Here is a 26,571-nt window from a genome sequence, read left to right on the forward strand (position 1 = left end):
TAATAACTAAGAATAATTCATTTGCAGAGGTACCTTGTTTAAGTATTATACAATGCTAACAATGCGGCTCTTGTAGCCCTGGCTTGGGCAAGGCATCTATGTGCAAAGCAGTGGTGTTTGTTTATCCATGAAAAAAGCACGCCGGGAAAGTTTGCCTTACCAGGAAAAGGTGACGTATCTAGCTTATGACGTATGCATGCTAAATAATGTGAGTGTGACGTCACCAAAAAATGAATATTTTCTATTATAACCAAAATATTAATAACTACAAAGTTTCTGGACATAAATTCCCTTAATACGAATGAAGGGTTGCACAATCTCCTTGCCATAAAAATTACAGCTCCCACTGACGTCTCAGTCGAGAAATACAGGTAGCTGAAGTTTTTCTCGCAAATCTGACTACGAAACCATATCCAAATTTCACGTTCCACTTTTGAGCCTGAGTTGTACTATGCACTCGCCGCTGAGGGCGGCGTTCCGGGAACCCTGCGTCCAGGTGAAATATTTGGTAGTATTCATCTTCAATTTAAGGCTGTTCTCAGTGTCCTGTTTATAGGACAGGTTAGAGCCAGTATTTTATTAATTGAATTAGGACTTATCACCAGTGTATGTCATACCTTTACTGTAATTTCTAAATCTGCGGGTATCATAATTAAAGGATTAATCTTGTTACACAAAATTCAATTATTTTCCAGACTGTCTGCTAATCTTACTTCTGTTTCCAACTAACAAGTTTTTCTTTTTCTCATGTGTAGTCCAGTAAGTTGTAACTTTCCTATTGTAAATTATTCTACCACTACTCAAAATATTGGTATGGTGAAATCTAAAAATCTCCCAAAATATTTCATGACAACATTAAAATTTACAAGGATCAAATATAAGTGATAAATTTAAATTATTCAAAATTCATTAAATTGATTTATTGAAATAATTATTGAATATGTATAATTCATATATATTTATATTCATATATAATATATATATATGAATATTGAAAATAATATTAACATTAATTGTAATTTTCAATAGAAAACTAATTTACCCTTTAAAAGCTAATTTACCCTACTTAAATATACAAAGTAGCCAAATTCAATAATGTAATTTACTGTATAATATATATGACAGCATATTTTAAAGAACTCTAGTTGTAAAGGACAAATTTTGAGGTTGGTAGTTTAACAATTTGCAATCATCAAATGTATTTAACCACATAACTGAAGGTTTCGATGAAATTTAATATTAGTATGATTGTGTAGTCAGTTGTCCACCTTCCACAGTGATATTTAGAGCATCGTTTTGTGGGAGTATACAATACCTCATAAAACTATCAATACTTCATATGTATTAGTATTTTTTTCAGTATGAAAGTTTAATTTCTTAAACATTCTAATCTTTATAATTTAAATAAAAGTTTATGTTTTCTGAAAGCTAAAAAATATATTACTGGTACTTATTACTGAAAAAAAAGAAGATTTCACTGATTTTATTACCAGTCTTCTTTGTGAATAAGGAGAGTTTATTGAAGTATAAAGTGTGTGAAACCAGTTTTGATCTGTATACAGTTATTCATTCAGTGTTTTGTTTTAATTTTTGAGGAGTTATTAAATATAATGAGAGGTGTTAGGATCTTGTAAATTTCAAATTTTCAAACTACTATTATAGTTTCTATAAGATTGTGGCTCCCAGTCCTTAATTGGGGACTCTTGTTATGTAACTCAAATGCTTTAATGTTAGCAATGATTTATTGTTGTTCAACATTTTATGAAAAAGTTAATATATATCAACAGTTAAAAAAGGCAGACATTTTACAACTATTTTCAAAACCAAATAAAAGTACGTAAAAAACGTCAATTTTTTGGGCTAAAATAGGATAATTTAATCCCTGGTAATACCTAAATGAGAATTTGGGGATTCTTGGTGGCCCCTTAGCCCCACATAATGGAAGGGAAACATCATTCTCTGAATGATTCCACTTGGTACTACATGATATGCATATCTTTCCCCTCCCCCTCCCATTTAGGGAACTATACTTAGTAAAAGTTCTGGCCTATGTAACTGACGAAGTAAAAACTGTTTAAGTGGATGGTAAAAGAATTCTTTGATAGCATGGCTAAAATTATGAAATAGTGTGTGCTAAGTTAAAGTGGAATGATGTGATTTTGACCATTAACTAGCTGGCTTGCCTGTTAAACATTACACTAGCTTCAACACCATGCTAGACATAGTCACTAGAGGAATTACAGTCAAAATGGAGGTTGCTTATTGGATTCTGGCTATGATACCAATCTGGCTCATCTAAAGAGAGCTACCCAAGTAGAAAATCCTAATGGAATTGAAGGCCCTTTATTATCGACAGAGTGTACATCAATCCAAAGTGCTGTGAACCCTGCTCAATAAAGTAGACCACAAGAAGGCTATAAAAACACAGTACTATCATTATTCTAACCATGTTGAAACACAAACATGGGATGATATTTTTATTGATTTACCAAGTAATTACTGAACAGTTGCATAAGTAGCTATAATCTTATGATACAGTTATCAAATATAGGAACAACACTTTAAAGACTATTGTCACATTTTATTACATGGGCTTTTTACATCTACCATGGCTTCTTTGGTGATAATGCAAAAATGTTTGATGCAAGAAAATATACGCCAAACCTTTTATAAAGAAACTCTAGTGTGATGTAAAAAAGATCCTTAAAAATTGGCATTTAGCAATAATACCATTAAAAATGGCTGTTGAACTGTCATACTCCCAAAGTATTATGTGAGTGATTAATCTAGAAGACTGAAGCAGCTGACAACACACTCAAGACCATTTGGTGCATTCAAACCTGCTGGTTTAGAACACAACAAATTTATGAAATTTCTGAGCACATGTCGTTAGTTTGACAATAGGTGTTGATCCTAGTGCAGGTATGAGACATCCTATTCACCGCTAGCCTACCGTTCTCGCCGTCGACTACCTTAATTGTTAGTGAGATAACGCAGTATGTTGTAATTGATTTATTGGGATGGAATGAATTCTTTGTAGATCATACTGCATGCTGGTCCATATTACTGTAAGGGTGAAGTGAGGTATTTAGCTTGTGCTATGCTATGATGATAGTGGATGCCATCTCCAGAAACTTAATCATTTTATGAATTCAGATTTATATTTATATACCAGAATCTGAATGTTAGTTAACTGTTACTAAACCGATCAAACTGGACTGCCTTATATTTCACAATGATTTTATTAATGTTGATGTAACCAAGGTAAAACAATGCTTGACATTGTTGGATTTATAAAGTGCAAAAGTCTTTAAAAATGTCATGATAGAAAACTGTAAATTGATGTTAAGAAGGTAAACATATTTTTATGATGAAATGATTTTATCTTTTTGATGAAAATGATTACCCAAGTGAAATATGTGAAATAATTATATTAAATACTTGGCACTTTATGATTGCAGTACTGAAGTGCATGATTGTACAGTAGATTGTGCTCTATGATCTGTAAACTTTAATTTTAAAAGGTCTTAACCTTAGGTTGGAATCTGGTGCATCCTAACTCATGTTCACAAAAATGTGCTGTATAAGAACTCATTTTACTTATAAGTATTACCGACATTACCATAACTTATGATTCAAATTTACAGTATACTGTGATGTTGAAATAGACTTGTTTGTATTACTGTACTTAAGAATGTTTGTCAGGCATTGGCAGCTTACCCTTCCAACCTTGAACCCAAGTAGAATATAGGTCTGTGACTAGCAGTTTGTGTAGGATTTTGTTTTGTAATAATGATGCAAAAGGTCCAGGTTTCCTGTCAAGGGTTGTTACTATTAGTGATTTATCTTAAAATCTTGGAATTTAGGAACCAGGCCTATAGAATTAGATTTATGGTTTCGTATGTTGAGAATTATCATGGGCTCTTGATGATGTAGATGTCTTGGTTTTGTGGTGTTTTGTATCTAATGCACTTGCTGAAAGTAGACACCATCAGTATCCGAGTCTTAAATTTACAGTGAGTATGTACTTTTATGGATACGAATCACATGAAATAATATACACTTCTTGAAAACTGTACTCTGTTGTGATAGCATAGCACAAAAGTGATACCAGGTTACTACTTGTTTAGGCCTTAACAAGATTGAAAGTAATTCTGACTAGATAATTGAGCACTGGAATATCAATATTATTTTTTTTAGTTCTGAAAAAGAAAATAGAGTTTGTTATATTTTGATACACATTGCTAGTTTTGTCCCGTGCAAAGGTCATGTACTTTGCCATTTGATAATTATTATCATTTTATAGTCAATGTAAAACTTTAAACACATTGTACCCTATATTTATCAAGTTATACGTACTCTGCAATTTTGATCAACTCCTGAATTAGGCCAAAAAAAATATACTTGTTTAGACACATCTAGATGTGTATAAGAGACAGACACCAATTTTTTTATTTTTAAAAATTTTTTTTTGCTGACCTAGGCCTAGCCTAGGCCCTAATGTGTAGGCTTCTTAGGCCTAGAGATTTCAAAAACTGCATTGGTGCCAAGCCAAATCTTTTACAAAGGCTATAACAGACACTAAATTTTACATAAAAGAGTTGTTTGTACAATATTTATTTTAATAAGCATTGTGGTTCCGTAGGCAACTGTTGCAGTGCTAGGCTAGGCCTAGGCCAGGTAGGCCTAGCCGTACTTAGTAGTACTAGCTAGGGGTCTAGGCCTAGTTAGGTAGCACTTAGGCTAGGCCTAAAACATCTGCCAATTGAAGCGTAGGTCGTAACCTATTATTTTTCTTCATAGTACTTTATTATTATCATATTTAAAACATTGTTTATTATCTAAAAAGAACCAAAGCAAAACAAGTACGTCTACGATCAAATTGTCCGCGATTTCTGTCAACAAGCACAATGTGTGAGGAGGGAATCTATTTTTTCTGCGGGAAAAGAAAACACACTTGGTGGCGCACTTCACATCTTGTTTTCCCTGTGCTGAAGATGAAAAAACCGATCGTTTTTCCTCTATTAATCGGCATCTTTTAGTCGATTTTCAGCACTTTTTTACCAAAAAAAAAAAAAAAAAAAAAATGAGAGGCTAGAAAATCGGTCGGGCGGTGATGCTATACAAGTATATTTTTTTTTTTGGCCTTACTGTATTATAAGATTTCTTTTTTGTCTTAGGCCCAATAAAAAAAATTATTAGTTTATCACCCTTGCGCGCATGCCTTTTATGGTACTAAAAAAAAAAATGTTTTTTTGAAAAAAAAAAAAAACATTTGAAAAATTTTATTAAATAGTTAGTAGATATTTTTTGCATTATCTAAATCCCTCCCTCATCACTTTTCCTGCCCAGATAGGGTGATAAACTAATAATATTTTTTATAGGGCCTTATACTAGCTGAAATATTGACCATCAATTATTTTTCAACCATCAGAGAATTTGTTGTTATGAAATTAAATAACTAATTATAGATTATTTGGTAATACCACAGCATCTCTTGTATAATGTAGAAGTACACTATCACTTAAAATATAAATGTCTTTTTTTTTTCTGATAAAAATATTATTATTTATTTGAACATACACCATTATGTGAATTTCCGTAACCTTGATCTTGTCTGTTGACCTTTTCTCTTCAGAAAATTGAGTGGTGTCTGTCTTCAATTATCATTTACCATTCCACAAAATGGGAAAATAAAATTGGGAAATACAGTGATGATGTAACGATTGACTTAATTATAATGTTATATTTGTTTGTTTTTGCAGATCCTTTGACACAGCAGCAGGTAAAGAAAGAGCCTCCAGATGGAGGTTATGATACATACCTGACAACACACCACATAGGCGAATTAAGATCTGGCGGGGCACAGATTATTCCTGCCTCCCAGGTGTCCCCTTCCTCGACCTCACAGACATCCCCATTGATGATGGATGGGTCAACCATTGCAAAGAGGCGGAAGGGGCCTGCACCGCGAATGGACCTGGAGCTGTGTTTAGTGTGTGGGGATCGTGCATCTGGATTCCACTATAATGCTCTTAGCTGTGAAGGATGCAAAGGTATGTTGGCCTAGATATTAGCTTAATGAAGCAATAAAAAAAAAGATGCTTGTAGAAACACATTAAGATTATAAGGAAACAAAATATAGAAATCACTGAATAGTTATAAATCCTCTTTAAAAAATTAGACTTTAAATACTGTAATACTACTACAAATTTCTGGTGACAAAATTTAATGTTTCATTTATGTGCTGCATAAATTGTGAGAAGAGAAAGTGGTTTTATCATGCAATGAGGAACGAACCATCTATAGCACTTCATTATGTAGCACTTTGCATTAAAATGTTAATGGTTTTTTTTCCTGTTAGGTTTTTTTCGTAGAAGTATCACAAAAAATGCAGTTTACAAATGTACGCGAGGAGGTAATTGTGAGATGGATATGTACATGAGACGAAAATGTCAGGAATGTCGTCTAAGAAAATGCCGTGATGTAGGGATGTTAGCAGAATGTAAGTATTGTAAGATGTCAGCGTCATGGTAACAAGAAACTTGTAGTTATAATGTAATGTTTTTATATGGATAATTGTAGAATATTGTCTTATGATCATATTACAATTTGTCGCCCTCTAGGTTTACTAACAGAGGAACAGTGCAAATCAAAAAGACAACGGAAACTACTAAAAAAACAACAACAATCATTTGACCTGCCATCCCCGCAACAGAGTGGCGACGATATCAACTCCACCATCTTCCAGCTATCAGATGAGCAACAATTGATTATTGAGACGTTGGTCAATTCACACAAAGAGTTAGAGATTCCAGGCCCAGAGGACTTACACAAAGTGACGGTGAGTAGATCCTCCCTTCCTCCCCACCCAACCCCACTCCCACTAAATGTCTGTATATTGGTTGGTATGTGATGTGTGATCAGTTGCACATGGGTGTTAAAGTATTAGACAGTGACTATGATGTTTATTATATTCTAACATTTAACTTCTTTAGATTTTTCTTCTTGATTGTCTAAGCTCTGATCCAAATTGTTAACTCTAATTTTATAAACTTTTGGTCCATATGATCTATATTGAATTAATCAATGTAATCACTTCTATCCTGTAATTTATCCTTTCAAATTTTTTAAAACACAAATATTTGCATGGTTTTGTTAATAGTTCTTATTAGATTATATATATATGTATATATATATATATACCTTAATATTGATAAATAAACTATCTGCTATGGTTGACTACCGTATGTTAATTATTATGATTATTTATATTTGTGTGCATATATAATATATATAAATATATCTTGAATAGCCTATGTATAGTAAGGGAAGATTAATTAGACCCTGCGACCACATCCTTAGAAAAAGTATTTTTTTCTTACATTATTTGCAACTACATAAAACAAAAAGTGGAACTCTAAAAAACATTTGTGTAATCAACAGGAGCACATGAGAGTCCTGACTACCAACTTTGCAATGACGGGCTTTTTAGTCTTTTGTATGTCATACTGATGTAAACCTAAACCTACTAAGCCTATGAAAATTGATATAGTATTCCACAAGGGTATATATTAATTATTAGGACATTAGTGTTTATTATTTGATTCTATTTTTATAATAACAATGTCCCCGCCACCTAGTGCATAGTGAATACTTGTTTTAAATTGTATGACCCCAAGTTTAATGACACTGAAAATGAATTGTAATATTGTCTGATTCACTTTCATTGTTGAATTCCCATTGTGTCGGCATATATCTTTTTAAAGGGAATAGAAATCACTTAAATGTTTTAATAACTCTCCCTTTCCCCATGCCATTCCCCAGTTGTGCCTGTCCTTTACCATTAGCCATCAGGATTTCATTTCAGTCAGCTCCTGCAGAGTACACTTACATTGTTGACCACATTTTGGTATTGTTTTAAATATTTATTTCTGGATTCACATTGTCCATGGGTGTGACCACATGGTCCAATTAATTGCCCTTAGCAATACCTAACCAATTTACAGACTAGATTGTTGCAAAGATAAATATATATAATTTTAAGCTAATAAACCAAAATTTTAAAAGTGCTCTGTGTAATGTTAGCATAGTAATTTGAATTCTGTAGTCTGCATAGTTGTTTGTTAATGCTTTTAATGTGTATATTTGGTGACAGTGCTGGTGGTGGTATTGGTAATTTTTTTCTTCTAAATTTAGGATGCTATGCTTGGCTATATTTTTCCTTAATAATACATGAAAAATACCTCATGTACTGTATTTGGATGTAAACCAGAATGCATAATTAATTATTTTTTGTTAAATTCAATGCCATATTGGTTAAATTTATTTTGTATGTAATGGAACTACTTTTATGTAAAAAACTGTTTTTTCTACATAGTTTCACTTCTAATTAAGCTTGCTATCAGGGTTTGTGGTACACTAAGAAAATCACTTCTCAAAATAAGCCATAATTGTTCCAGCTTAAATTTTAATATCCATTTACAATTTCTGATTGGTTACGAGTCTTTAATTTCTTGATTGGCATTTCCATTCAAATCTGGTTGGTAAATTTGTCATAATATGTAACTTGGATCAAAAGTTTTGATCCAAAAAGTATTTTCTGCCTTCTTTATACAACTAGCATTTGACTATTATTTCATTAATATTAAAGATGTCTGTGTTTTGCTAACGAAAAATGAAATTCAAATTAACTTGCAATTGAAAACAAAAATTTAATTTTATTTGTTTTGTGCCTTTTTGTTGTATGGCCTCTTATAAAGATTAAATCTAACATTTAGTTAAAAATAAATACTATGAATTTATGCATTCTTCAAATTTGTAGGACAAAGAAAGGCAAGAGTAAGAACAATTTAATGGGAATGAAGAAAAATACTTTCACCAACTTAAATTAAATGAAATCAGTTGCAATTATAGATAAAAAGAAATTGCAACCAATTTTTTTTTAAATGAAAGACAATAAAATAATATACAGTTTGATATGCATGAGTATTCCATATTCCATAGCACCAAAACCAAAACATTTGATGTAATTTTCATGGTGCATTTTAAAATTATCACAGCATAATTACCATAGATGTTGTTAAGTTGATTTTTAGGAGTTGGTTTTATGTTCTTCTTTTCAATTCTGTTAGTTTTTAATAAATATCCACAAAAATTGAAGCTATGTTATGTGATGCTCTAAAGGACTTTAAACAAATTTCTGTCATTTTCTGTTTTTTCCTCTATGTTTGTGTTTTTTCTTCCTTTTCTGTCTGTTTGTGGCACTTTCACTTGAATTTACTCTTTGTTTTGTCGACCAGCCCTGGTTAGAGGCCAATAACTGGAAAGGGAAACTCCAAGGTACAAGTGAGGTGAGGCTCATCAACATTAATATCTTAGTCTGCATGCATGCCTATTTTTATATGCATACTAATTTTTTTTGTCTACTGGCCTCTATATTTGGTAGCCTGATCAGTAAGTATTCATTTGTGCTTTTGTTTATCTTGCATTGATTGTGCCTTGCCCTCCTGCCTGCTCATTTCATCTGCTGTGCTTTTTTCAGGAATTAGACTGCATTTGTTTCATGTTACCAGTTTGAAATTACCTTTTTATGCTAATTGAATGAAACACCTGGTAGATTTATTTATTATAATATATGTGTTGTATATGCATATATATTATATTATATTATATACATAAGTAATTGATATACTATATGCATAATATGTATATATAATGTATATATATATATATATATATCCATAACAATGTCATTCCATCCCATATTGATTGAGAGCAGAAATGTTGAATTTATATAATATCATTTAAACTAAGGTTGTCTATTTAAAGTATTGATTGGTGAGGAATTACCACTTTCATTTTATTTATTTTAGAAATATTAACACATACAAAATAGTTGAAACATGCACATTAATAAATAAGGAGTAGAAAAAACAGCTTTCATGTCGTTCAGCAAGATTTCATAATAAATCACAGTTGATCAGCTTTCTAAGACCATAGAAGATGAGTACAGTGATGTCTTTATTATCGTCAGTTATGATCAATATTATTTAATGTAATAGTGAATATATTATATTGAATTGCATTAAATTTCAACAATTGGAGAAATATAAAAATTTATTAAAGTATATTGATTAGGGTGATGGTAAGTTCTTCAGATATATAGACAAAATTAGGTATGAAGAATATATTGCATCATCACTGTTTTTACAAGCCTTAATTATGCATGTAAGTTTATTGAAGGTCCATTCATCGCAACCTACACAATTTATTAATATTTGATTGCATATTTTGCATAATTGTTTAAATTATAGAAACTTGCGTTCAAATTTAATATGGTCATATTATATGAACATGGAGTAAAATATTTTCCAAGGTTGCTTTTATTACATTTAACTTCCTATTACATTGTCCTTGCATGTGTGTGCATCAGTTCTTGTTACCATGGAAAAACTTTAACATTCCCAATATTTTGATTTTCTTTATGAAGATTTTTCAAAAGCTGTTAAAACCTTTAAAGACTTATCATTGCTCTTTTTAGTTTAGATTTATAAATATAACCTGTGAAGATATCGAAGTGGCTGCCCTGTTTTACATGACAAAATGATGGTGTTCAACCAGAAATGAAAGGAAATGTTGAAATTGATGGAAGGTCATCATAATAGTGCATTCACCATCATCTTTTAATAGGTAATTCAGATGATCAACAATTTGTTTTTCTTTTCAGCCATGGCTTGAAAGTGCTCAACAAAGTCATTTTCCTGCATCTCTCGGTGACTTACAAAAAAATGACGGAGAAGCGTTGCAGTCCCGCTTTGCACACATCACTGAACTCACCATACTCACTATTCAGCTGATTGTAGAGTTTAGTAAAAAGATTCCTGGATTTTTGGAACTTAGTCGTGAAGACCAGATAGTCCTTTTGAAGGTTTGTATTTTTTCTTTTCACATATCATCATCATCATGACTACACGTTCGACCGTGCCTAGAAGTTGTGTTTGCCCTAGAAGTTTTTTTTTTCTGCCCACATCTCAGATTTAATTATTTTATTTTATTGTTCCAATTCCAGGAAGATTTAGTTCTTTTATTTTTTTGTTTATAATTGTAATCCATATTAGTTTTGGTTTCCATCTTGAAAAACCGAAAGTCGGTCCACTGATTAATCTCAGATAAGATAATATGATACATACTCCAAGTATCGAAATGCATGCCATCATGTTGGGATTCAATATTTTGACATTAACAATACTGTGAAATAGTGTATTTAGTAAGCCTAATACTAAATGGCTTCATGGGCCTATGTAGACAAAACACAAATAAGCCTTTATGTAAGAAAGTATAACACATACTCCAAGTATTGAAATACACGCCATCGTGTTGGGATTCAATATTTCGACATTAATTATGTCATCATCAGGATGACATGATGATGACATAATTAATGTCGAAATATTGAATCCCAACACGATGGCATGTATTTCAATACTTGGAGTATGTATTATACTTTCTTATCTGAGATTAATCAGTGGAGGAGAGGGGAAAAATGCCAGAGAACACGTAGGGGTCTGGGAAGTCTCCAGAAGCTACATAAATTTGTAAAAAATATATTCCATTGGTTGCATAGTTTGCTTTCATTATCTTAAATGCAGAAACTTAGTTCAACTTTAGTATGGTCAAATTATGCAAGTATATCAGCTTAAATCTGCTTGATGATCATCAACAGTTACTGAATATCAATCAGATATTTCCGTTGTTTGTATGACAAAAGAGAATAAAGGAATATGAAAATATGTTTTTTTGTTTTTTTTAAACATATTATGGCCCTAGATATAATATAGTTCCAAAACGTAGTAACATTTTGCCCAAATATTTTTACAAAGTTCCAGTGAGAATTACCTTTGGTCCTAAATTTGTAATAGAAGTTCTGAGTGTAATAACGCTTGGTCTTCATGTAATAAATGTCTTAAGTGTAATAAATTCCGAGTTAAGAAATGTCTGGGTTATGAAATGTTGAGGTTATGGAAAAATCAGTATTGATGGTTATGAAAAGTCATAAAGTGCACTCTGGGGGAGTTTGGGGGGTTCAAAAGCCTCTCAAGTTGCTTGTGTCCTTGGGCAAGGCACTTTATCTATGCTTGTCCCTGCCCGGGAGCATAAAGGGATACTTGGTAGGATGTTGTGCCATTGACTGTACCAGTTTTTGCACTGAGTACACAAGCACGACTAGGTATACTCCTCATGGAGAAGAGAAGGTTGCACTCTGTACTAGTTTGCCGTTGTATTTTATCCAGTGACCGGGGATAATAACATTCTACGATTTGAACATAATAATTGATTTGGAATTGGCGCTATATAAATCTCATTCAGTTTCCATACAGTCGCTGCAAAGTTGCCAACAGCTTAGTGTGTAGGATTTAACGAAACCAAACTTTACTTGTGATGACCACATTTAGAATTTACCATGTTTACAGATTAATTTACAGGTGTTTGAAGTAGCTTGGAGCATGGTGGTACTTGCCTTCCAATACAAGGCCATAGGATCAATTGACGACAGTGTATTTTCTCAGGCCTAAAAGAATAACTCCTCTCTCGAAGCCTAATGACAAGACTCAATTTATAAATTGACTCTTCAATAAGTCGCAAGTCACGCACTTTTTAATGAAAATGAATTAAAATTGTTTTTAAAATGTTGATATAGACATATCTTCATATTCCAATTTAATTCTTTACATTGGTCGTATTTTACATGTTTCTATTTGAGCACTGGTTGTATCCATTCGTTTAACTTATATACAGAATATAGTATAATATTATACAAATATTGACTGCTCATGGGGGGAATGGTGAAATCTATTGCCCCTCGGTGATGTGGAGACTGTAGCCTGTCTTCCCAAGGGCCGAAGGCCGGCCTGAGGGAAGATAGGCTATGGTCTCCACATCACCCAGGGGGCAATAGATTTCACCCCGAATACAGAGCAGTCAATATTTGTTTTATATACCTCATACATAGATTCTACAAGGCCTATAAAAGTACTTACTTCCTAGCCTGTTATATTAGAGGCCTACTACTACTACTCGACTAGCTAGGCCTAGGCGATCAAAGAGTGTGTCTACCTCTTCTTTTCTTATTTCCTTGATTTTAACAGCAGCCATCGTTTGCAATATATTTGTGGAATATTGATAAGACGTACTTAATTTGTCTTTTGGTGCTTTTGTTATCGGCTTCATCAAGAAGTAATGCTAGGCCTAGGCTAGTCCTCCTTTATCTCAAAACGAGCAGCCTCCATATTTGTTTATCGTCTACTCGCTGATCCGTGACGCGGTCAGGGGATAATTTTGAGGGGAATAGTACTTTCTATTGCCCTGCTTCTTAACCAATCAGATGATGAATCTATGTATGAGGTATATAAAAATTTATTTATTCATGCATTGTTTAATATATACTATGCTTGCGTAGATATGTTCTGTGCTGTTTTAGTCAAATTTACTGTGAAATTGAAGAGGTTTTCCGTAAAATGGAATAAGTTAAGGTTTTCTGTTAAATGGAATAAGTTAAGGTTTTCTGTAAAATGCAATGTGTTAAGGTTTTCGGTTTCAATTCATTTGATGGGCATGCAACGTACAGTACAGTGTGAATGTTGTTTTATCAGCGAGTTGGTAATTTGACCTACGTTTTGACACATGACCAATGGCTAATTAGCACCTTGTCTGATAATGGACTATGAACTTAGATGCCGCATTGTCAAAAAACTATACACTACCTGTAAAACGCTAGTTTCTGTAGTGGACTCGTACTCCTATCAGGAGCCTATTTTTAATAATTTATTTTACTCTCATGTAACAGGGCTCTGCTATCGAAATTATGTTGCTGAGGACCGCCTTGAGATATGATGCAGAAAATGATGCAATCATGTTTGGTAACGAACAGCCATACACACGCAAGCAGCTTCATGATGGTGGAATTGGCGAACTGGTGGATCCTATGTTTGACTTTGCAAAAGGGATGGCCGAGTTAGATCTGGATTATACTGAATATGTACTCTTAATGGCCGTTGCTATTTTATCATCTGGTATGTACTTGGTTGAATTTCCCCCAATTTATTAAACAAAATTCTTAGTTGATGGGTGAACCATCATAGTCATGTTATTCAGTAAGTGTGTCTAGATGCTTTGAAACCAAGTATGCTGTACAGGCATGGAGAATGCAAGATTTAAACATTTATAATATCAGTAAAGAAATTCACTAGGTTATAAAAAAGTGTATAATATTCTGTTTACTCATAATTTGATTATACCTACGTCAAGTTCAGTGTAATCAAATTTCAATTTTAATCACATTTGTGTTTGTATTGGCATTATACTGTAAATGTTGTCAAAAAAATAAACATTTTGTGTAGATAATAAATATTGATAGAGTACTTTAGTACTCATAACACATCTGATTTATATTTTGCTGTAAATTGTGATACCCATTGGCACCAATTTCCAGGAGACAATTGATAATTGATTATTTTTATTTTATTTTATTGTTACTATTTTATTGTTATTTGCTTTTTCTCAGTTGGCCTATATTATTTCTCTGTAAAGCGCATAGGGCAATGTGCAATATGCGCTATATAAATACAACATTATTATTATTATTATAATACAGTGGTAAAAACCAAAGCTGTGTAATTTGCAATAGATTATTGCTTGAGTGCGGGAGCCCTTACCGATTTTTGGGAGAGTAACGTGACTTCCGGGAAACTTGGAACCCCTGTAACATCAATATTTTCTATGTTTATTGTGATTTCAACGTCATTTTAAAACTTGAATCTATTACTGTAGTTAGGTAATTTTGTTATTTTTTTTCCCTTCTCATTCACAGATCTTTAGAACCAATTATCTTAATGCAATATAAAGAATGAATTCGAACATAATAATAATCAAAACAGAAAATTACCACTTGCCACTTGAAGCCTTACCATGAGGGACTTGCTTGTCCTATGCAAAATAAACTGGCATAAATGTAAAGCACAAACTGACATGCTATATTTAACTTATTTTATTTCATCATACTGTATTTGGTTTTCTATACTTTTAGAATTGTAGTAGAGGCACACATATTGCATTTGAAATAGCCAAATCTAGATGAGTTCTTCAATCCTTAGATAAAGTTACATTCACACATAATGTAGCAATGGAAATTCATGTTTTAGTAGTTCTTAGTTTTTAAAGTTCTTAGTTTTTAATTGTTTAACATTTTCCAAAAATATATACAGTATAAGACTATATTTATTTATTTTTATTTATATTTTGAAATTTTTATCCCAATAGATCGACCATCTGTACAGGACAAGGAAAAAGTTGACGAGGTTCAAGAAGGTTATCTGGAAATTTTAAGATCATATTTGCGTATTCGAAGGCCGAAAGAAACATTATTATTACCAAAGGTATTGATGAAATTAACAGAACTTAGGACATTAAACAACAGTCACTCTGAGCTGTTGTTCCAGCTGAAACTAGCCGATCAGAAAATTCCCCCGCTGCTGACTGAAATCTGGGATGTAAATGGTTAATGTCTGGTGAATCATTGTTGTGCTTTTGAGAATAAGATTCAGAAGATATTTTCACAGTACATGCTGAGTTGATGTATTTTGCTGCATTAGCTTTCAAGCTACCAGAATGAACATCCTACCTGCAAACCATTATGGGAATGATTGCTCTATTCCATGAAAAGACTTTTGTCTTTCGATCAAGAGTCATTTGACTGCCTGTTACTCAGGTCTTGTGGCCTCCGTGACAAGGATTAAATAGAGGTGTATAAAGTTTTATGATGTATATACAGTTGACAACCATTTTGAGCTCTTGGTAGGTTTTTAAAATGATGGGGTGTTGTCGCAAGGACTTTTATTTTTATGCCATTTCTCATCCTTTTGGATAGATATTACCAAATAGAACTTATATCATGACTCACAGAATAAGATTTCAAGAATTCTTTCATTTTTAGACAGTGACAGACCGTTGGGTAAAAAGTAGGGTATGCTAGGGACTGATGGTGTTAAAAGGTCCATTTATTAGCCCACAGTCGAACTGCGTTCTATAAAGTAAAATTTACAAATACCGTATTTATGTGAATAAATGCCCTCGAATAAAAACTGTGGGGAGTTTTTTCCTCGAGTAAATGCCCCCTAAATGATTGTAAACAAAACTAATGGAAGCAATATCATTCTCAACACATTCTATTAATGTTCTACACCAGTAGAATTACATTTTTTTAACCTGGTTGGTAGTCTTTATGATCACGCAATAACACATTTAGACGGTAATTATGTGTTGTAGTTCTTCATTTACAGTGAAACTAAGGCGTTTAATTTATATAAGTTTCTTCTATACCGGTCATCTGTTCAGATTTTTTTTAACTTTAATCATTGAGATTTTAGAATTTCGGGCAATACAAATTATTCATTCGGCAGCGGAGGCCCGAAGCAGTGAGAAGAGGAGCATGCGCACATACTTGTGAAAGCACTGCTTCCAAACCAGTGTTAAATTTGCTATTCTAATGCCACCACATAGTTTGTAGGGTATGTTCCCACTTCTACTGACTCATAGGCATTTATTGTAAACCATCCATGCAGGAAATTTAAGCAGCTGAGTACAGATAGGCCTGCTATCTCTTAGATACCAAAATGCCTAAAAATTGAAAAACTAATTAAACTTAGACAAATGTAGCAATCAATTCGAAAAATTATGGTTGATGTAGAAGATTTTGACCTAGAAATGCTATATAAAACAAAGAAATGGCAGAATCAAATATTGTCTTAGGGGTTTTAGCTTGGGTATGCAGAGCATACCTTGCTTGCCTTGACGGTCCGCCACTGATTTTAGATGTATTATTTTGGCACATGGACAAAATTTAAAGAGAATTTGGCTGTGAACGTTGTGATGTTTTAATTATTTGTACAAGAAAGAATGTGTAAAAAAAGATGTTTAAATTTGTGTAGCTCTGTTTAGGTAAAATAGAGAAAAGGAAAACAAAATACATGGTTGAATATCAGATGATAACAAATATTATATAAATACCGACAATCTTTATTCATATTGTGGAATTTTAAATTTCTTTGAAGATAACTCTAGTTAGGTGTAGAATTTATCAATAATATTGTATCATGTTTTAATAATTTATAGGTGTTTCTACTGAAAATCAATTGGAGGAAGGATGATTTCTATAAAAAAAAAAAAGATTTTTTTTTTTTTTTTTTTTTTTTTTTTTTTTTTTTGTAGCAGTAGAAATAGTCCTATAAAAATCTAAATTCTTTTATCATGTTCAAAAAGCGTTTTTTGGTATGCAATCAATTTTGGGTGCATCATGCCAAGTTTGCATTCTTTTTTCTTTAATAAAAGGTTGATCTAGGTCAACCCTTAGGACAAACTGTCAGGAGTTTTTGTTCAGCTATTCAAAACCCGTTCTTATTTTGGATCCTAGATGTGGATGGAAACAATTTTGGAGAGAAGAGAAAGCCTGTAGAAAAAAATAAAAAGTGGCAATATATTGTGACGAAATCACAGATGCCGGATAAAATTCTTGAAGATTGTGCTATGCAAAATCCTCAATGCATTTTGATTAATTATCTTGTACCATATCATCCACCCAAAAAAACTATTCCATATCGAGTCATAATGCAGTTGCAACGCTGTCCTTATACTGATAAAAGAACAATTTCTATCTCAATTTTCAGTAGAAACACACTCTGATGAATATTGTATAAATTGATTAAAGATCTGTATTTTATACAATACCAAATGTCTCAGTATCAATGCCCTGGGTAATATTTTAATCTTGCTATTTTTAAGATCTACAGTACAATCTTTATACTGTATAATTGTAAGGTTTTGTCCATTTATTTATTTGATTTTGTTTCATTTTGCTGCAATGAAAATGCTAGTGTGTAAGAGATTACAGATATTGTATTTAGTTGGGTTGAACACGTAATAATAGTGTTTACTTTCTAAATCGAGAGATACTGGATGATTATCAATTCTATAAAAAGCAATGGTCAATCAACTTCACTGTCTCAGTTTTTCATTATATTTCACTTGCTCTTTTCAAAGTGTACAAGAATTTAATTTCTGTAAGATCTCATCATTATATTAATTACACAAAATACAAAATCAACCCACATTTTAATTAAGGACATGACTTTAATGAATTAAATAAGAATTGATAGTCTGTGTCCATGCAATTAATGAGCATTACTCCATGATTGACTTCAGGCTGTGCCATCAACATTTTCAGTAGCCACAATAATGAAGTGTAGGCCTATCATATATTATGAATAACTGATTCATTGATGGTGAATTTTAATCAAGATGATCTTGAGTATTCTGAAGTCATGTCACAGTAATAAATAAGGTTATTACTAATGAATTAACATCTATAGATTCATTCACTGTTGAATAAGATTTTCTTTAAAATATACTGTTGATCTTAATTCTGAAATAAAATTTTAAATACTAAAATGTTTTATTTATATTTTCCCGATATCTGGAAGCATTTCGGATATCTGGAAGTGTCAGACATAAAATTAGATGCATCTTTGGTGAGATCTTCACCAAAATAGGCCAAGGTCATTATAAATGCTGATTTTAATGTTTCATACTTATATTTTATGATAGTTTGTTATTTCAACAATGGTTTGTGATCCACCAAAAAGAAGATGGTCATTTGGTGAGGTGAGGTGTCATGACAAAATGAGTCTTGTTGTACGCCTGGCCAATTTATGAAGTGATATTTTGACAAACATTGAGTTACAATGAGTTGATTTACATTAGTGTATTTGAGGCACATTTTGTAAAGCTCATTGATAGGGAAACCAACACAATTTATCAGTTTATCATCTTTATTGGCAATTTCCTCTAAAGTATGTTTTCAAAGACTTCAGAACTTGAAAACGATTTTACTCCGGTTGTATATAAAATACAGCCTATCTAAATATACCAATACCTCATTTTTTGTAGAAGACTCATTTGTCACGACAGCTCAAATGTGGAACGGAATATAAAACAAAGAAAATAGGAATTTTTTTTAGGCAAATTTTTCAATTCAAATCTAAATACCTGGAATTTTATATTCTTCAAATTTAATAAATGAAGTTTGTACAGGGCACCAGCTGGATTATGCTTCAGATATCAAAATCAAGATTTGTTTAGATCCAATTTAAGAAAATGTGTACAATGTCAAAAATTAAGAAATTAGCAGTCTTAATCATTGATTAGAGCAAATAAAAAGGGATCAATTTTTTTAACCATTTCTCTAATTTATTGTTTACAATTTGTTTATCTCCTAAATCTCCAGTCTCTATCATCAACCCTAATGTTTATAGGGGGGGGGGGGAGGGGTAAAATAAACACCTGTGCCACATGGAGCTAATCTTTTGCAGATGCTGTACCTGATCATTGCACATGGATACTGACATCTGGCTACAAGATATACTGTCGGGGTTCTGACAATTTCTGGTAGAAGACAGTGAATTGACATGTCGACAAGGACACGAAGCCCCGCCCACAAAGTCACGAAAACCTTAGACAATGGCGGCTAGACTTACCGAGTTGGTGAACATTTTCTTTGCTATCAACCTCTTTAAGAGAATTCAGGGTAGGCGGTATGCAAAAGAATCATATATTCATAGTGTTAATCTATTTCATGGAACAGGCGGGGAAAATGTTGTAAAAGCCTCTTCCCAAAGGAAGAGGGAAAAGCCGCATTCAGTCAACCTCGTCAGCAAAGGCCAAGTCACTGATGCGCACTGCGCTCGTGTAAATCTGGGTATATATAACAACCAAGCATTATAGACATCTAGGCCTAGGCTCACGTATGTTTTGTGTTGACAACCAGCTGTCTAAGGAAATTAAAATGTCAGAGAACAAGTTTTTGATCATGTGACTAAATGATGCTCGCTGATTAGTCGGTTTATCTGTCAATCAAATCTCGTCGAGATGTTAATTGTAATTTAAATTACCATTAGGTTTTCATTGGAATAGGGATTTAGTTCTGCACTCAATTTTCACACCCCCACCCCGAAGGCTGAAACCAGTTATATTCATTGTATTCAAATTTCTTAAAGAAGCCCTTAAAACAAAAAATATATATACAAAGCATGAAAGCAGTGGTGGACCGTAGTGTAAATAGAAGGGTATACAGTATGCTAGTGTGAAAAGTTTGATTAGCCTATAATCAAAGACTGCGTTCTATATAGTATAAATACAATGCTCTTTTTTACACCGGCATGCTTGTAGTTTCTTCTCTTCAGAAGAATTCCTATTCCTGTACGTTTAACAAAATACAATTGAAATAATACCGGTTGTATGATTACAAATTTATTATTATGTTATTATTAACTTTAATCATTGAGATTAATTGTTGAGCAATACAGTGGAGGCCTCGATTAGGCTAATAGTGTAGAAAAGTAGTGAGAAGAGGAGCATGTGCACATACTCTTGGAAGCAGTGCTTCCAATCCAGCTTTGCCACCACATGGTTGGAAGAATAGTAAATTTAACCATTATAAGGTATGCTTCCAATGACTCACTGAATAGGCAATTGGCTGGTATTCGTAACCAACCATGCGGAAATTCTAAGCAACTGAGTGTAGGATGCAATAGGCTCAATAATATCGTATTGCACTGTACTGTACTACCATGGAGGTATAAAAATATGGTACTGCTGTACTATCAGTAAATACTCCAAAAGTAGGCCCAATGATTGAAAAACTTATACAGTATTAACTTGGCCATCTCAATGAAATGTAGCAATCAACTCGAAAAATTAAGGTTGGTATAGAAAATTGTGGCTAAGAAATGCTAAATAAATCTGACAAAAGGTAAACATTTTTTTTTTTTTTAGTTTTAGTAGGGTATGCAATGCATACCTTGCAACCCTTGATGGTCCACCACTGCATGAAGGACTAGAACAATAAAATAAATACATAATGCTTTCTTGTAGATTAACAAAATACAGTTACAAAGAAAAATGGAGTATATGATCATACAAAAATAGCATGGATCTATGATATGTAAACAAACATGGTCTAAAAGTGGGAAATTCTCAGGATTTAATATATAATTTTGATTGAATTTATATATTTGATTCATTTTAATCTAAACGTAGTACAGTATTTCAACTTATCTATGCAATTCCTGCTTTCTATCCTAAATTCTACTCTTACATACAGTACCTTTTTATAACAAGACTCATACAAACCCACATATTGGCATGTCTATCCCAAATATATTGTATGTATACTATGTACAAAAACATTGACCATGATTTTTAACTGGCTTAATTTTTAATCATTTTTACACTCTAACACCTTAAATTGAAACATGGTCGATGATTGTATGGTGGCTGACGTGCCTGTGTGGCTGCTTATGGGAAGTATTGTTTCCCACATTTTAACTTCGCTTTCATATAATTTGACATTTTATTGAATGTTCACGCCACCACGCCCACCTCAGCCCTACCAATAAGTGGTAAATAATCGAGCTCTCCTTTCGCCCACTGCTGTATTGCCACTGAACTCATGGGTGCACTCACTTTTTAGCTCTACCTCTCTTTAACTCAAATTTGTCACCCTCTTTTTTATTTTTCCGCTTCAAATGCCCCCCACCCCCAGGATCTGCACCTGCATACAATTTTACAATATTTTTAACAGCATACTGAACACATATATTACATCTAGGCCTGTTACAAAATTATGGATCTGCCCCTGGGATGGCTGGTGGAACAGTGGCTAATGGGTAATGGGTAACCTGGAATCATGCATAGATGTAAACCTGTTCCAAACATGTAATACAGGAAGAGGAGGATTCGGGAGCAGCTTAGCACAGCAGGAACGGCTTGGTTTCCCAATCCTCAAGGTCGGGGTTTCAATCCCTCACTATGCATTTCGCTTGTGTTCTTGAGCAAGGCACTTTAAGAGAGTATAAATGGGTACCTGGTGGGGTTGCCGGATATTGCGCCAATATGGCAGCAACACTTGCATGTGGACCCAATGACCCGGGAAAACAAAGAACTTTGTAAAACGTATCTTTTTTTCTGGAATTTATAATGGCACAAATTTATAAGTAGTGATGCTGAAATTTACATTCCAAATAATCCAACTGTTCAATGCCTAATAATTTTGTTTAAGTACCAATATTCTTATGTATGGGAATAGTAGAACATGATTAATACACAAAATACGACAAAATTCCCACAGTAGACGTGCTAATTATTGTCTACAGGAGACAATTTAAGATAAATTCTTTTTAAAGAAATACTATAATCCTGGTGCATTTTTCAAAATTGTAGATGCGATCAAATTGTGATAACTATGTGGCCCATTTAAACATGAAATAATTCTACTACCATTATGAATTCTTGAATGTATCTAACTAATGGAGAAAGTTTTACATTAATCAACTAAATTAAAATGAACTTGCATACTTCCCTGTCAGATGGTGTGCTATATAATTTTGAAAGTATTCACTATATCTATAGTTTACCTTGACATAATTAGCATAAGTAACTATTAGTGGAAAACAAATTAATATAAAATTCATATGAATTTTTTAAGTCATAATTTCAGTTTAATACAAATTTAATTCCATATATACAATTTACTGCTTTGTATGTAAATTAAGCATGACACACACACATTGCCTGATTGTTTTGTTTATATTATCCCATTCATATGGCGATGTCCAGAATTTTGAGGGTTGTTAGTCTGGTTTCCCTTGCTGTTTGGACGTCTTCTTCCCGCTGGTCCCTTAGCTCGCTGGTACCCAGTAAGCTGTGGTTTATACTCTGTCTAAAAAACAATAAAAATATTCCTCTAATGTAACAACTTTATCGCTGATCTTTGCCTGGGCTTAATTCTGTCCCTTTACCCTGACATGAGGCCCCTTGCGGCTCATTAATTCCATCTTGGACTTCATTGGGCCCAATCTCAAGCACAAAATTGGGACTCATTTTAGACCTAAAATCTTATGTGGACCCATCCCACAGTTACTTTTTATTCATCTCAATTACAGTATATAAAATAAGTGCATGACGTGTGATTGACAATTCATTTCCATTAAACATTTTTTAAATGCCAATTTGAGTTTGCTTTTTATTTTTTTCGTCTCTTTGTCAAAATATACTCAAATAATGATATGTTTTGTTATTGATGAACATGCCACTAGCACTTCAGTGACGTGTTTGTCTTAGCAACATCCTAAGGTAAAGTTAAAGGTAGGAGAATAACCCGTAACTTGCAGTATCATTGCACTGAATTGCACATGGGCATGGTCTGTGGCTACTTTAGCAGCGGTAGAGTGGCGCTCTGTACCTTTATGTTCACACAGAGAACCAGTTGTCTCAGGTTCACATCATGCCACATGACAGCGCTGAATAAGCCATAGCATCAGGGTAACTCCCTACTCTTCTGAAAGATGCAATGGGTTCTTTATAGTGCACACAAGCCAGATATGTACACTGGACCACCAATTTTAAGTCTTTATTAGAAGATTTGGTTCTACCAACCGAACTCTGGACGAAAAGTGGCTAAAAACCAACACCGATGTTAAGGCTGTAGTAAGCAATGTCCCTGCTTTATCAACTCACCAAAGTTGTATTTGTGGATTTGTATTATTTTTTTTTGTGTTTGTGCACTAATTTGTAATTTAATTGTACTCCTCAATTTGTGCAATTAACTATTTTGATGGAATTTTTTTTACAACAAATACAAAGCAACAATTCGCTGGATTCAACCCTGACTGTCCCAATTTTTCAAGGATAGAAAATGTTGACAGGTATTTAGAAAAAGTTTGCACTCACTTCATCGAAACAGTATGCACCTTCCCCTTGATGCGGAGCACTCGTCCGGCTGTTGAGCTTGTCCATTTTCCATGATTGATGGGACTGCATGAAGGGCGATGAAGCACGACAATTTGGAGAAGTTGGTCTTGTTGGGGGTGTCCTTCGTTGTGAAATGGGAATTTGAGGAAGTGGTTTACAGGGTGATGGTGAGCGTCCTCTTGACTGAGACGGCAGGCTTACCTGCGATGCCTCATTGAAACGGCCAGGCTTAGGAGCAATAGGTGGTGGTGTCTGATGTCTGTATCTGCAATGAGTAAGAATTCACAGTGAATCATCAACACCACAAAAGTAGAATTGCAGGCTGTTAGGTAATATATTCTGAGGGGATGTTCCAAAATGGTCACACTAAGCTTTATATGTCAATGTTTTTTTTATGTCTATATTTTTAGTATTACACTGTATGTACATTGGTTATGGTGGGTAAAGCTGACCTCCTTAGGACTCCAAAAGGCGTTAAATATAATTGTTCTTTTGGCATAATAAATAATAGCTTCTCTGCTATATGGCACAAAATTTTTGTGGTCAGTTTCTTTGGAGATGTCTTTTAAGACACATTTCTATAAAGTAAATCATTTTCATTCTTAAAAGAATGAAAATAATTTTCTTTATAGAGATAGTTTTAAAGATATACTGTTTACGTTGAGGTAATAAAAATAAATTTTAATATTCTGAATTTCTTATTGGATAAGAAAAAGAAATTATTTTTATGGAATGGCAATTAAATTAAAACTTCCATGATACTGAAAATTGTATAAATGGTATAAAAATTATAACTTTAGAGATTTAGTCAATAATATGTTATTTCGGAAACTACTAATTAAACTTACTGTAGATGTACAGTATCTTAAAAAAGCATTGTGCTCAGTTCTCCAAACATAGCCTCCTTTCACTGATTGTACCTACATATAGCATTTGTGTAGATGTGTTTGAGTTAAAACTTCATCTTGTAAAGTTGTTTCTGTAATTTGTAAATGGAAATACCATTGTTCCACTGGTGAAGCCAACCCCCTTAGACACAAAATTGGGCCAATTTTTTTTTTTTTTTTTTTTTTTTTGGGGGGGGGGGGGGGGGGGGGTGGGCTTATACTCAAGGAATCCCCATTTGGGGATAGGCTTACACCTATGGAATCCCCTTTTTAATCAAATTGCACTTTTTTGGCACTGTATGCCTAATTCAAAGTCAATAACCACTTTTTCCTTAGGAAAGGCTGGTACATAGAATAAGGAATAAAGTAGGAGGGAAGCTTATATCTGAAGAAGTATGGTAATAAATAGTTTTAGCATTGCATATGGTTTTTAAAAGAATTGCTGATTAAATTTCTGATTAAATCAGTACTAACAAAAAATAATGTAATGATTTTGGGTGTCTACCATACATTTACAATTGAAAGTTGCACTGCAAACATTATCCCACATTATTCTCAAAATGATGATTGAAGCAACACATTGTGACAAAATAATGAGTTTTAAGAAGACATTCTGCAGAATACAAGTTACAATATTAATTTTGTTTCCCTACCGTGACAATCCATCACAAGCAACTCTATGTAACTTTACTATTGTGATGGAAGCAGTGCTCTCTGCTATTTTACTATCTACATTTTCCAGAAAAGCACTTATAAATTATTAGCAGAAAGTGTCATTTGCATGGAAGTTGTTGAAATTAACTCCAAACATCATTTGAACTTTAGAATTTTTAATGTATTGGAGTACCATTTCTCGAAATCTGAGGTGTTATACCTTTAAAATAAGCGAGTGTGGACTCACTGTGCCCTTTTGTAAACAATTAGATGCCCCCCACCTCAAGAAATCATCCTTATATGACTTGTTATCTGCATCAATAACCATAACTATGAGTACATCACAATTATAGCCTACACATCAGCCTTATTGGCCTCTTCATTTTTCTTTATTTAAGCATTTATAAGATATGAGTATGTAAGTATGGTTATATATTATGTGCATCAGTATTGTATTCATTGATAATCCCTGGCATTTGGTATTTGTTCATGTTTACATATAAGTTTATATTTTATGTTTCATTCTGTAATTTGTAAGTGCCACAGCTGAATAAATTAACTTGTGTTAAATAAAAGATAAGATAAACAAAAAATCAATATTATTGTATTGTTCCTGATTAGAATTGAGAAATAAATGGTGTTCTTTGAGGAAGGTCTGTTGTAGTGAAGGACTACTTTCACAAAATAAAGTATAATAAATAAAAAAAATAAAAAGAAAATGGAAGAAAAAATACCAAGGAAGTATATTTGCTATCTGTATATTGAGACAAACCTCATGTCATCACTGTTTATTTTCTGTGATGAGTTGAATTCGCCAGACTTGCTGAGCTCATCTACCCATTGCTCCTCTTCACTTGAAGACCAATCACTGCCACTTTCAAAACTGCTGATGACTTTGATTGGATATGGAAAATACATAGACACTATGTTATTTCCAAGTTGTATAGGATATTATTAAATGCTTCAATACATGTTTGAGAGCTTGAAATGGAATGTGGTCATTATTCACTCTTTACCCTCCATATATATTCCACCTAAATTTTCAAATTTCACAACTCAAGAATGAGATATATTATGTACAGGTAAAGGCTTGATAAATATGTTTTCATTTCACCCACATCTGAACAAAAAAATAATAGTAGTGTCACTAATTATCCCACTTTGCTTCTGC

The 26,571-nt window shown here is 33.0% G+C and overlaps 2 protein-coding genes across 6 annotated transcripts in view; one reads left to right on the forward strand and one right to left on the reverse strand.

Moving 5' to 3' along the window:
* The window catches only part of LOC117124269 (oxysterols receptor LXR-alpha-like), a 26,727-nt gene extending 10,737 nt beyond the window's left edge, over positions 1–15,990 (forward strand). For both annotated transcript variants that reach the window (XM_033270429.1, XM_033270430.1), the window contains exons 2-8: positions 5,766–6,056; positions 6,365–6,505; positions 6,627–6,844; positions 9,303–9,353; positions 10,730–10,930; positions 13,847–14,072; positions 15,319–15,990. In XM_033270429.1, the coding sequence (XP_033126320.1) occupies positions 5,766–6,056; positions 6,365–6,505; positions 6,627–6,844; positions 9,303–9,353; positions 10,730–10,930; positions 13,847–14,072; positions 15,319–15,560 (1,370 nt within the window). In that variant the 3' untranslated portion in view covers positions 15,561–15,990. The remainder of the gene's footprint in view (positions 1–5,765; positions 6,057–6,364; positions 6,506–6,626; positions 6,845–9,302; positions 9,354–10,729; positions 10,931–13,846; positions 14,073–15,318) is intronic.
* Positions 15,991–21,072: 5,082 nt separating this feature from the next.
* LOC117124293 overlaps positions 21,073–26,571 on the reverse strand; it is a 50,907-nt gene continuing 45,408 nt past the window's right edge. For all 4 annotated transcript variants that reach the window (XM_033270478.1, XM_033270476.1, XM_033270477.1 and 1 more), the window contains 3 exons: positions 26,173–26,293; positions 23,839–24,124; positions 21,073–22,828 (listed from right to left, as the gene is read on the reverse strand). In XM_033270478.1, the coding sequence (XP_033126369.1) occupies positions 22,694–22,828; positions 23,839–24,124; positions 26,173–26,293 (542 nt within the window). In that variant the 3' untranslated portion in view covers positions 21,073–22,693. The remainder of the gene's footprint in view (positions 22,829–23,838; positions 24,125–26,172; positions 26,294–26,571) is intronic.

Source organism: Anneissia japonica, unplaced genomic scaffold, assembly GCF_011630105.1.
Source record: "Anneissia japonica isolate Jap-2015-1 unplaced genomic scaffold, ASM1163010v1 scaffold288012_len1326614_cov192, whole genome shotgun sequence".
Taxonomy (NCBI): domain Eukaryota; kingdom Metazoa; phylum Echinodermata; class Crinoidea; order Comatulida; family Comatulidae; genus Anneissia; species Anneissia japonica.